General features: G+C 38.6%; 1 protein-coding gene and 1 non-coding gene across 2 annotated transcripts; both read left to right on the top strand.

The window, feature by feature from the left end:
* Positions 1-1,918: 1,918 nt before the first annotated feature.
* Positions 1,919-5,276, top strand: LOC145787923 (NXPE family member 3-like). The gene is made up of 3 exons (XM_082599760.1): positions 1,919-1,987; positions 2,477-2,604; positions 3,506-5,276. The coding sequence occupies exons 1-3, from the start codon at positions 1,919-1,921 to the stop codon at positions 4,509-4,511; spliced, it is 1,203 nt and encodes a 400-aa protein (XP_082455886.1). The 3' UTR covers positions 4,512-5,276.
* A 1,959-nt stretch (positions 5,277-7,235) lies between these two features.
* LOC145788010 (U6 spliceosomal RNA) lies at positions 7,236-7,342 on the top strand. The gene has a single exon (XR_014291472.1). It is a non-coding gene; the product is annotated as a U6 spliceosomal RNA (small nuclear RNA).
* The last annotated feature ends 5,544 nt before the right edge of the window (positions 7,343-12,886 follow it).

Here is a 12,886-nt window from a genome sequence, read left to right as displayed (position 1 = left end):
ACCAACGAAACACGGAAGTCCTGTTGCGCAAAGAAAAAGCCGTGATATTACAATATATAACTTTTTCTTTATTGCTACTGTACCATGGCTATACCGAAAGTGTGCAATCAATTTAACTTTCAAGTAAATTCTATAAACTAGTGCAGCGGTGCCCTAGCGCAATCCGCTGGACGCTATCTGCTTGACTGTATCAACACTATATGCGGCCCTCATCTGGGCTCCAGAATGTACATTGTACAATCTTAAAGCTTGGGCCAAATTTCAAGAAAGAGTGAGTGGCAATTTTACTGCCGCCGCTAAGACTTGCAAACATAATGCGGCGTGTAGGCCTAGATAAAAAATTTGGGCACCCCTGAATTAGGGTTTCAGTTGGTCGTCGGACCACTCGGCATGCGACAACTCAGCAAGTGCTTCAACTCAGAAAGTACATTTCATCTACTGCCTAGTCAGCAAATGAGATTTACGTGCTCACGTCGAACTTGCTTGGTCATCGCTTGTTAAACTCATTTTGCTGACTTGTGACATGTCAAGTTTCGACTTGCTCAGTTGTTACTTGCTCAGCTTCATCATTTACCTTTAGCCACTTGCTGAAATGTTGCTAGCTCGGTTGTCACTTGCTCACTTGTCGCTTGCTCAGTTTTCAACAGCAGACTTGTAAAAAACTCTTACAGCATTGCATTAGTTGGCTAAAAAGTGGCTTGAGGTAATGGGCCAGCTAAAAACTTAATTCTAGGCTTTCATCCAGCAGCGGTCCAAGGGAATTTGGTCATGCGACCACAGAGAGAAATGTAATTTTTAAAGAAAGCGTTCGCGACAACGACAATGATTGATAGATTACAGTAGGTCTATATTTATGCTCACAAATAAATAAACACATGAAGCTGCCCTGTCTTAATTGACCTCTTCCCAGGCAGCAAAGCAAAGGTGTTTTACATTGATTCAACGTCTGCAGACGTTAATTTGCTGTCTGGAATGGGTAAACATTCGGTTTCCCAAAGAAAAAAATGACGAAATCAAGCAGTGAGACTTTAATTCTCGCGGTGTCCGCTTGAGCAACGCATTTCAAAGATAGCTATTTAGTTGGCAATACTTAGTGTTTGGAATTATTTCTCAGTGTTCAGGTGCAACATCTTCCAGAGACTTTGTTTTAAAGTAAGTAAATGCTTTATGACGTCATAATCCGATTGCATTTTCATCCTAATGTTTTGGTTTCGTTGCTAAGTTTTAAAACTTGCATGAGAAATGTAACAAAAAATGTATGATTTCAGTCAGCTTTAGGTCGTTGATGTTCATTGCTAAAATTGAATTTGTAATTATTTTTTTTAGTTTTTTATAAGCGTCGTAAGTAGCTTAGACCTGCAGTTATTTATAAACTTTTCAGTTGAACAGCAGAGATTTTATGTAATTTTTGCATAAATGATTAATTCTTAAACAAATTGACTGCCGAAATTATCGGATGAGTTTTAAATTGAAACTAAGTTTACTTAAATGAATAAGTTTGTCGGTCTAAAAATTAATCAATTCAAAATAGCCTACTTAGGTTATCTTATGGTTTTTAAGAACTCTCATTTTCGTTGAAAATACTTTATAAAGCAGGTTTTATTGACTTATTTGTTTTAAGTATTGCACGGAAAGAAATTAGACAATATTTCAGCAGTCTTAAATGTTAATTTTGTAAATTCCTCGTCAAGTTTGCTTTGTAGCCTACGTAGGATAATTCGATTGTTTTGACGGCTAAAATGAAATGCTGTGCAAATGCAGGCATAACAATATAATACACTTTTATCTTCTTGCCAGGAGTAGTTATCATCAGACGATGGTACATAAAAAGAATACAAATAAAAAGGCAACACTATTTTTTTTCATTTTAATAACTTTTGTGACGTTTTATCACATTCGCTACCTTGAGGTTTGGGTTATGGTCTTCAAAATACGCAATTATGTAAAGGCAAATGGGAGAAACAACCTTGATGGCTATTTCAACGAGGTACTTGCTAATTTTACGACTCCAAAGGAATCTTTAGATCCAAGTTCTGAATACTTTGGAGTTATATATAAAGACATTTATGGATTTTCAATTCGCGAAAAAAGAGGAACTAACTTTTCTTATACAGCGTTTGTCAAAGACTTACCTCATTGGCTGTATTTTTTTCCGAAATTAAAAAAAAATTTTCATGCATTTGACAAATTTAATCCCAAAAGGGATCCTAGTCTTTATACACAATCATTTTCTATGTCTTCCAAAAAAGCTGAAATATACAATGTTGGGGACAGATTCGAGGCAAAAATTCAAAGTATAGATGGTCAAAATAACAATAAAACTTTTGGAGGTGATTATTTCCGAGCAAAGTTGCTGAACTATGATAATTATTCAGCTATTCCTTGTGCCATTGAAGACCACATGGATGGTACTTACACAGTCAAAGCCCCTTTATTATTTGAAGGAAAATTCTGGTTAGATATAGTTCTGGTTCAGACATTGGAAGGCATTTATCGTTTGTCAGAATGGAGCGCAGGTAGAATTCACCAAAGCGAGCTATATCACGCCCATCTCCGTTCCAATGAAAAAGTTCTGTGTAGTAATGACCTAGTCTTATACGAAAGGTGAGTGCCCGATTGTATAAGTTGTTCTGACTTGCTATGCGTAATTGGTTGATTGGTTTATATTTTAGTTGAAACGGCAGTATCATTCAAAATTGATGACATCTCTCGTTGCATTTGAAGGCACCCAACCTTTGTCGTCTGCATAGCCGAGTAATGAGAGCTCTAGTAGCCTACTGTACGTTGCTCACAAAAACGCAATTCTGCACCGCTTAAGAGCACGCGGAATTGTCTGACACTTGAGTTGACACGCAAGCTACCTTCAGGCAAGCCTGACGGTTTAACTGAAATCTACTAAAATTAAACTAAAATTTTTGTTAATTAAATTAAATTATCAAGAAAATGAAATATCTGCTAACAGGTGTCAAACCCACAACAATGCTTGATATGAACGACTCGGTTAGGCATGCATGATTGTAATACAAACAAATTTATTTTCACACGAGTCAGTTTAATCATAAACAGCTAAAAATCGATTTCGATCGGCTTGAAGCTACATCATCTTCAGTTAAGCTTATTCAAATAGAATCTTAAAAAATTCTATTTGAATACGCTTAACCGAAGGTAAGCTTAACTGAAGGTAAGCTTAACTGATCTTAAATAATTCTATTTGAATAAGCTTAACTGAAGATAATGTAGCTGCAAGCTGATCGAAATCGATTTTTAGCTGTTTATGATTGAACTGACTCGTGTGAAAATAAATTCGTTTGTATTAAATTAAAGTAGGCTATTAAACTTTTAATATTAAAATTATTGAATTTAAATTATTACCGTACATCACTAAACTTTTAATTAAATTAAGCTAAACGGATTTAGCCTAAGATAGGCTATACGTAGCCTACACTCTTTTTTGAAGGAGGCTCATTTTTATAGAATAGAGATGAAAATTGTACTTTTTGTGCAGATTCAAAGACAAAAAGGTTTGTGACTACAGCAACCCAAGAAATGGTGAGCCGTGGTTCTGTGAAGTTAATTTATCCAACTACTGTTCGCCGATTATTTATATGGAAACTCAAAGAATGAGACTTTACCATTTGCCGTTTGATGTCTGCTATGAAATGGAACAGCTGTACAAGTCTTACAAGAGAGCTACCGGTCAAATCTTAAATATACAAGTAATGCTGCAGGAAAATGACTCCAGAATTAAAACGAGAAACTCATTTGATCTGGGATTAAACGCGCAGCCAAAACGACACCATGAGAACTTTTTTCCAATATCTGGCTACAGCAAAAAAGGATCCTGGGTGTCACTAGTAAGGAACTTCAAACGCACTACGATCCACGATTACAGGCATTGTTTTAGAGACAAAGTGGTCTATATGTTTGGCGATTCAACAATACGGCAATTGTATTTCTTAGCGCAGGAACAGTTTTTTCTTTACACCAAAAGCTCCGAAAAGAGTAAAATCTGGTCAAGACCTCTCGTCGGACGAAGCTTTGCTAACAACGTGACTATATACTACAGAGGACATGGGCCACCGTTTCGAAATCCAGGACCTCCGAGAACAAGACCATACATAACTGATTCCATCGAGGGAATAAAAACAGGCGGTAAAAGTGTTTTCATAATGATCGGAATAGGTTTACACCTCCTAGAATATGACTCTGCATTTTTTATTCATCGTTTGAAAGGAATACGCTCGTCTTTGATTAGATATCTTGAAAAGTTTTCAGACACTAGAGTTGTCATTAAAGGGTTAAATGTCACCAAATTTAAAAAACGTCCATTTGAGTGGCTCATTTATAGATACCATGTATTATTGCGTGAACTCTTTGCCGGTTTTGAAAATATTGCATATGTTGACTTGTGGGATATGACCACACTATGGCCTTTATCCGACGATAATCATCCACCATCGTCACTACTAACCCAGCAAGCCTTGGTTTTGTTCAGCTACTTATGTGATTAGCCAAACTAGACAGCAGTAAATTTATTACCAGCGGCAGTGACGTAGCTAGAAAAAAATTTTTAAGGGCAAAAGCAATTGTTGGAGGAAGCAAACATTATTCAACATGACTTATAATGGTACTAAAACGTTGTAATAGTATTAAAGCACATTTTTTTTGAGGGCAAGGTAAAATTTTAAGGAGCGATCGCCCCTTCAAAATTCCCATTTCCACGTGGCTACGTCCTTGTCCAGCAAACTAAAACTTTTGTTGATCCTTATTTTGGTAACAATAAATTCAAACATAAATCATGCTTTGTTATGGGCTACTGCAAAATTCAATTTGCTCTTTTTATCATGGGCGTGGATGGTGAGACGAAAGCTGCCCTGCAGCATAGTAAATATACAAACCAGAGTTTATTTTTGCATAGGCCTAAGTACACAGGTTTGGGGGTGCATGCGGATTGACTGCATCCACGACTGTTATCACCACTGACATCCTCCCCCTTACTGTTCTCACGGCTTTGCACAATAGTTGACAAAGTAAAGTTGGCAAAGTAGTGGAAAAAGTAGGCTACATATTTTCCCTAGACTACTGGTATACAGCCGACTATCTGCTATAAAGCCGCCAGTTGACTATAGCCGACTCGTCGTCTGAATGTCTTGGCAAAGACACTTAGCCTATGACCTTCCAAAATAATGGGAGAAACTGACTCCAAGCCCACATGTCCCTTTGCTGCTTCCTTTTGTCTGTTATGTTGCATCTGTAATCGCAGTGCCTACTGTATGTTGCCGCAATATAAAATAAAACATGATTAGCCTATTGTAGGCTGCTGGTAGCAATGGAAAAGTAGCCTATAGTGCATTATTTTTCAAAAATTATTTTCCAGACAGCAATTTTTTTCCAGACACAATTTCTCAGACAGACACTTAATCTGGTCGAAATCTAATAAAGAACTGGACAAAATGAAGGCTGTCTGGGTTTGGTTAAAAAATGTTGTAGCCTACATTGAATTTGAACTTTCATTGGAAGACTTAAGCGATAGGACCCGGATTATAACCAGCAAAATCCTGAGCTAGAACTGCAGTTACACACGGAGGCATCGCCAAATGCGTAAAGTGTTTGGCTTCAATGAATTTAAATTTAATTTTACATTTGACAGCTTGTAGTTTGTCAAGTGCTTGACTTAGTTAGAATAGAATTTTAATTCGATTGGTTGGTTTATTTTGAATCTTTATCTTTGGACTGACAAAGCCTTGATTGGTTATTCCTGGTAGTTTCGCATATTTATAGAGGCTTTGACGTAGGGCCGGTTACAGAGATTGGCAGAGTGAAGTTTTCCGATTGTTGAAGTCTTGTTGCCGGGAAATTATTCTATTCACTAGGTGCCGCTGAATGGAGAGCACTGAGCAGTCTTTAACATTCATTCCTCAAGCGCACACCCCGTGAGGCGAACTTGTGCCCCGTGATCTTTAGCCGAACGCGTAACCACTGATCTAACGGGCGGAATTAGTTTGACGCAGTTGTAATATTATATATTTTTTCTATTGGAATAAAGCCGCCAACGTGGCAACTCTAGATCAAAGTGTCATTCAACCATCACAACAGTGACACAGGGCCGGTTGGCCAAGTCTACCAGGAGCCGGAATTTTGGAGTAGCCTATTCCAAACTCTCCAGCCAAAAGCCGGAGTATCGGTTTTTGATTGGAGTGGAGTCGGAGTCTTAAATTCTTGGCATAAACAGGAGCCGGAGTGTGATTTTTTTGCCACTTGATACTTTTAACTCTTTCACAGCCACCGAGGTCACGACGTTTTAATCTAAATAACCAGACAGTTTTCACAAAAACTTGTATTTACGCCGTAATAATATCTCATGTGGTCGACGTAGACGCACAATCTTGACATCAAATGAAAGCATACATCTTCAGCTACTCGAAGATGAAAAGTTTTGCAATAAAATTCAAAACATTCAATATACAACTAGCAACTTTCCAAACAGTAATTATTTTTTCTAATTTCTAAATAAATTAAAAATTGGCAGAAAAGTATACTTCATTATAATCTTTACTACCCAAGCATGATACAATAATATGATAATATATGTAGTTTAATATAATGCCAAAACAATTCTGCACATGAGAAAATTTTATTTTGTTTCTGCGCGCAATGCTTTAGGACAGGGGTCACCAACCTTTTTGCATGCGGGCCACTTTGGCACTAAGGAGAGCTGTGGCGGGCCGCACTAATAAAATGTTAGATAGGTTGACTCTTATGCTAGAAACGAACGCATTTCGTACCCAGTATCCAGCGTCACATGTTGTTCATATTTATGTTAGAATAGCCTACCAACAACGCTACTGCCAGGCCAAGCTCCTTTTACAACGCTTTTGACTTTTTTAACAATGCCTAATAAACGAGGGCACTTGTTTTGTGCACTTACAGTTTTGTGCATATAGTTTTGTGCATATCGCTGATATGCACTTATAGTTTTGTGCATATCAGCGAAAAATAGGCTCCAATAACAGGGAAAAAGAAACCAGGCACCATGAAACAAACGCTTGTGGAAATCACCGAAAAATCGTAATTCTATCGTAATTCATGAGCAGTCTTCCCTCTAAAAAAGCAATGAGTTGGTTTTTCATCCTTTTTGTGAGAGTCTATAAAACCGTCATTCTTTTATTATAGACAACTGTCACTTGCGGTGCTTATCAGCGTGGCAAGAATTTGTTGATTAACAACATTTTGCAGTACTTGCTTCGGCAGTACATATACTATAATCGGAACGATACGGAGAAGATTAGCATGGCTCCTGCGCAAGGATGACGCGCAAAATCGTGAAGCGTTCCATATTTCTTTAAAAAAAAAACGTTTTGCAGTGATAAGTTAATTTTTTTCATAATACAATCAGAAAAAGTCTCTAAATTTATATATAATATTTTGCCAATTTATTATAAATTGAGTTGGCACAAAGACCTATGTTGCCCACAAAAACTTGCATAAAGAGAACACTGCTCGTGAAACACAATAACGGTGAAACTCGCAATAGTGTTTACATGACATTTGCAAACTTAAAATAAGCAACCCTATGCTCACAGACAATTTCGAAATTCGAAAACAGACGTTTTAATCAACCACTGGGACAGTGTGGTTGTACATCGCATTGGAATAACTTTAAGCAACCCCCACCTAGAACTACAATCTGATTGGTCGGTCGGTGGAATCGTATGCAATGCAAAAATATGCTTCCCGGAAGGTATTTTTTGCCTTCGTGCTCTTTAACGCCTCAAGAAAAGTATTTTTGGTTATACTTGTACGCTGATACCTTCCGCGGGCCGCAGCGATACAGCGTGGCGGGCCGCATGCGGCCCGCGGGACGCCATTTGGTGACCCCTGCTTTAGGAGATAGCCTACAGCAGAATGAATAAGGACAGGTAAAGACTATGGATGGATCAGCCATCATTTACTTTTTTTTTGCTTGAAACACCTTTTAAACTCGGACGTATGGATACGTCCTTGGTCATCATGGTTAAAATCTCAAGACGTGTGTATACGTCCGTGGTCGCGAAAGAGTTAACACGCAAAATAATATTTAGCCTACGCTTTAGCCTACTTAATATAATTTTGCAATTGCAATAGAACTAAAACAAATGCATATGAAAGAGTTATAGCGTATATTTTTTAAAAGCTATGCACAGGGCTGCGATTTTTTCTTTTTTGTCGAACGACCAAAAATTCTACGCTTGTTTGTCGAATAGTAATATGACGCCACAACCACAAGAGTCAGATTATAAGCGTTTGGCCGCGAGTTACCGCACAAGTTGTGTGGTATCAGAGTCACTTACTTTAAGTTTTTAACGCTGGTTGAGTGATTCCATCTACGACGGCAAAAACATTGCCGTCGCCAAATCAACACACGTTGGATTGCTGCGACAATTGCCCTATGCTTTATTGTTTAATCAAACGAAATTTTATGCGCTTCTTCATCGCGTGTCACACGGCGGTAGCCCAGAGCATCACGCAAGCTATTTTATGCGCTGACAATGCTCAATTGTGAACTGTAAAAAGTTTGCCACCTTATGAATACTGGCTTAATTGTTACGCAAATGTTATTTTTTCATCGAATGCTTATTGTTTACCGGTGTCGTTGCGAATATAAATCATCGTGAAAGAAGATACAGTTAAAAAGTGGAATTTACCTGCTATAGATTATCAAACAGAAGGAAAAGTTAGTGTGGTATTTTGCAAAATTTGTAAAGAATTTTATGACAGAAACAAATCGGAATTAGAAAAGCTACGGGGTCAAGTTAAAATAGTAATACGAAATTGGATAAACGGTTCTTCGGCAGAAAAGAAAAATAATGCTTTTGATCATATGGCATTGCGCGTTCAAGAACGGGCAGTTTTGCGTCTTCAAGTATTCCAGTGACGATGCGACAGCTTCATCCTTGCATACAGCGTCTTATGATTCCGATTGTGACAACTAGTTCTTTATCAAACAGACTCGTGTTGTGTTTGCTCGCAGTATCTCAATTGTGCCGAAATTATGTTAGTGTAAACGTAAATCGAGGCAATCATCTCGCAGTGAGATATTAATTTGTTACCGGTACCTGGTTGAACAATTAACGTTATTTTATGATAATTCAAAGTCGCTAGATGTCGAATTAATGTAAAACAAACGTAAATTTCTTCTTGGGCAGTGTTACGCAGGCAGCAAAATTCGTTATTTTTGCATTGACTTCACGTCTGTAGACGTTGAATCAATGTAAAAATGATGATTTTTGCTGTCTGGGTACGCAATGTAACCCGCCAGGAAAATTAAATAGATTTGTGCTGACTCGAACGTTGAATCAACCCAAAATTAACTTACTTTTCCCTCTGAGTTATTTAACGTAACAGCGTGCGTATCGCTACTTTTGGTATTATTACATCACTACAAATCAAACAGTGCGGTCGTGACTCGTGATAGACTACTCCAGTATATTTTTCGCTTCTCGTTTTTTTGATTCAACGTCTGCAGACGTTGAATCAATGTAAAAACGACGGGTTTTGCCAGCTGGGTTGTGTGCTTTTGTGAATGCAAATGCAAAATCGCCCATTACGTAATCACAGAAACCCTTTTAGTGGATGGAAGTCAAGTTGCAACCGTGTTTATCTGTCTACTATTCCTTATTCACACTGCAAAACATTTCTGCAAGCTTGGAACAACAAGTGCATAAGTCAGACATAAATACAAACTTGCAAACACGTTGACAATTAAAGTAGCCTACTTCGGTTATTTTATCTATAAAAGAAACCCGTTGTGTCGAATAGCACAAAACGTGTGTGGCGAAATGTTTGATGCCAGGCGTTGGAACTTCGATCAAAGCATTCTCCCGCAGTGTTCAAAATGGCGGCGCTGACGCCTAGGGAGTTTCTCGTGTGAAGCGTCACTTTTAGACCTTGCTTTGAAGTACCTGGTGCAAGAAAGTTTGCGTAAGTCAGCACTCTTATGATTGCATCACGTGATGCCTCCCCCCTCCCCCCCCCCCCCCCGATTGTTCCTCGACCTGACTACGTTTAGTCCTCTCTCAGTTTTTTTTTATTTCCTTTTTATTTTCCTTTTTTTTTTCGTTTTTTTTTTTTTCGTAAGGCACGGCGTTTGTCGAATAGTGATGGCGCGTGTCGAGTGACCTCGTCACCGAAAAAGGCAAAAATCGCAGCCCTGGCTATGCATGTTCAATTGTTCGACTAAGTTTTTTTGTGTCGGCAGATTAAGCCTTAATCAAGGCTAAATTTAGAAGTGCAAACGTTAGTCAACATTTTATTAGCACTCACAGCTTTGCCATGATCGTCCGCCCCATTAGCTCAGTGGTTACACGCCGGCTCAAGATCACGGGGCGCTGGTTCGACTCTCGGGGTGTGCGCTTGAGCAACGCATTTCAGGACAGCTCTCTATTCAGCGGCACCTAGTGAATGGAATAATTCTCCGGAAACAACACTTCAACAATCGGAAATTTCACTTTGCCAATCTCGGTAACCGCCCTGTGTCAAGAGCCTCTACAAGTATGCGAAACTACCAGGAATAACCTATCATCAAGGCTTTGTCAGTCCGAGGATAAAGATTCAAAACCAACCAACCATGATAGCGATTACAACAAAGTAGCCTATCAATTAGCCTAGCCTAAATGAAAAAAGAGCAAGATTCTTTATACAGCTCGTATTATTTTTCGAAAAAGTAATAGTAAAGCATTAGCCTAAATCAGATTATACCCAAAGACAGATACTTTATCGGGCCTAGATCTGGTCAAATCCGTATCCGATCTGGTCAGGGATACCTAGATCTGGTGAAGATCTAGACTAGGTAAAGTGGCTGTCTGGGTAGATTACTAATGTTTGATCATGCCTGTCAACATATAGCTTACAGCATAACTTCGTCAATGTCATCAATCGGTAAAAGTGCGTCGCTCGTTCAGCAAATTCTTCTAAGTGTGTCGCTTCGTAACTTATGAAACATTTCTTTCCGTAAGGAAACGCATTAAATTGAAATTTTGGGTAATTTGTTTAAGGATCCGCGACCGCTTTAGGAGCACTAAAAAAGGAATGAGACAAAGACAAAAAGATTGAGAGCTTTGGGTACTCATGACGAACCATTGAAGAGATTTAAATTTAAATAAAATTTAAATAATTGAAGAGATTAAATAAGAGATTAAATAAAATTTAAATAATTGAAGAGATTTTAATTTAAATAAATTGACTTGACTTAAACCATAGATATCTTACATATAGATATGCAACTCAGTGGTGCGTAACGATGTTTGAAGGCTAACAGCGTAGCTATGGCTGTATGAATTGACTTCAAACTTGGCACAGCAAAACAACTTTATTTTTAATATATTTTTTTGGATTTTGTTTAAATAAAACTTTCTTCGTTTTCAAGTTGACGTATGGATTGCTTGTGATGACGTCACATTCTCGTTCCGCATGGACTGCTTTATGGAGATTCTGGCGATTGAAAACAAATCACAGTCACAGAGGGTACCTCTAAATACCCATTGTCAGGCATTGTCGTGCATTGTCAGGCATTGTCGGGCATTGTCGGCTTTTTGGGGGGTTGTGGAGCATTTTCAGGGGTTGTCGAACATTTTCAGGGGTTTCAGGTATTGTAGAGTAGGCTAACTACTTTCAGGCATTGTTGGGAATTTCTAGGCATTGTGTAGGATTTCCAGGCATTATCGATCATTATCAGTGGTTGACAGGCTTGTGAGGCATTGTCGAACATTTTCAGGCACTATTGAACATATTCAGGGGTTGTCGAGCATTTTCAGGGGTTGTCAGGCATTGTAGAGTAGCTACTTTCAGGCATTGTTGGGAATTTCCAGGCATTGTCTAGGATTTCCAGGCATTGTCGATCAATATCAGTGTTTGACAGGTTTGGTAGTCATTATGGAACATTTTCAGGCATTGTCGAACATTTTCAGGGATTGTCGAGCATTTTCAGGGGTTGTTAGGCATTGTAGAGTAGCTACTTTCAGGCATTGTTGGGAATTTCTAGGCATTATCTAGAATTTCCAGGCATTGTCGATCAATATCAGTGTTTGACAGGTTTGGTAGTCATTAAGGAACATTTTCAGGGATTGTCGAACATTTTCAGGGATTGTCGAGCATTTTCAGGGGTTGTCAGGCATTGTAGAGTAGCTACTTTCAGACATTTGTTGGGAATTTCCAGGCATTGTCTAGGATTTCCAGGCATTGTCGATCAATATCAGTGTTTGACAGGTTTGGTAGTCATTATGGAACATTTTCAGGGATTGTCGAGCATTTTCAGGGGTTGTCAAGCATTGTAGAGTAGCTACTTTCAGGCATTGTTGGGAATTTCCAGGCATTGTCTAGGATTTCCAGGCACTGTTGATCATTATTAGTGGTTGACAGGTTTGTCAGGCATTGTCGAACATTTTCAGGGGTTGTCTAGCATCGACAATGCCTGGAAATCCTAGACAATGCCTTGAAATTACCGACAATGCCTGCCAACCCCTGAAAATGCTCGACAACCCCTGAAAATGTTCGACAATCCCTGAAAATGTTCGACAATCCCTGAAAATGTTCCATAATGACTACCAAACCTGTCAACCACTGATATTGATCGACAATGCCTGGAAATCCTAGACAATGCCTAGAAATTCCCAACAATGCCTGAAAGTAGCTACTCTACAATGCCTGACAACCCCTGAAAATCCTCGACAACCCCTGAAAATGTTTGGCAATGCCTGAAAATGTTCGATAATGCCTAACAACCCCGTCAACCACTGATAATGATCGACAATGCCTGGAAATCCTAGACAATGCCTGAAAGTAGCTACTCTACAATGTCTGACAACCCCCGAAAATGCTTGAAAATTTCCGACAATGCCTAACAACAAGC

The sequence above is a fragment of the Aplidium turbinatum genome, chromosome 18 (assembly GCF_918807975.1).
Source record: "Aplidium turbinatum chromosome 18, kaAplTurb1.1, whole genome shotgun sequence".
Taxonomy (NCBI): domain Eukaryota; kingdom Metazoa; phylum Chordata; class Ascidiacea; order Aplousobranchia; family Polyclinidae; genus Aplidium; species Aplidium turbinatum.
This window is presented reverse-complemented; position numbering and strand designations above follow the sequence as displayed.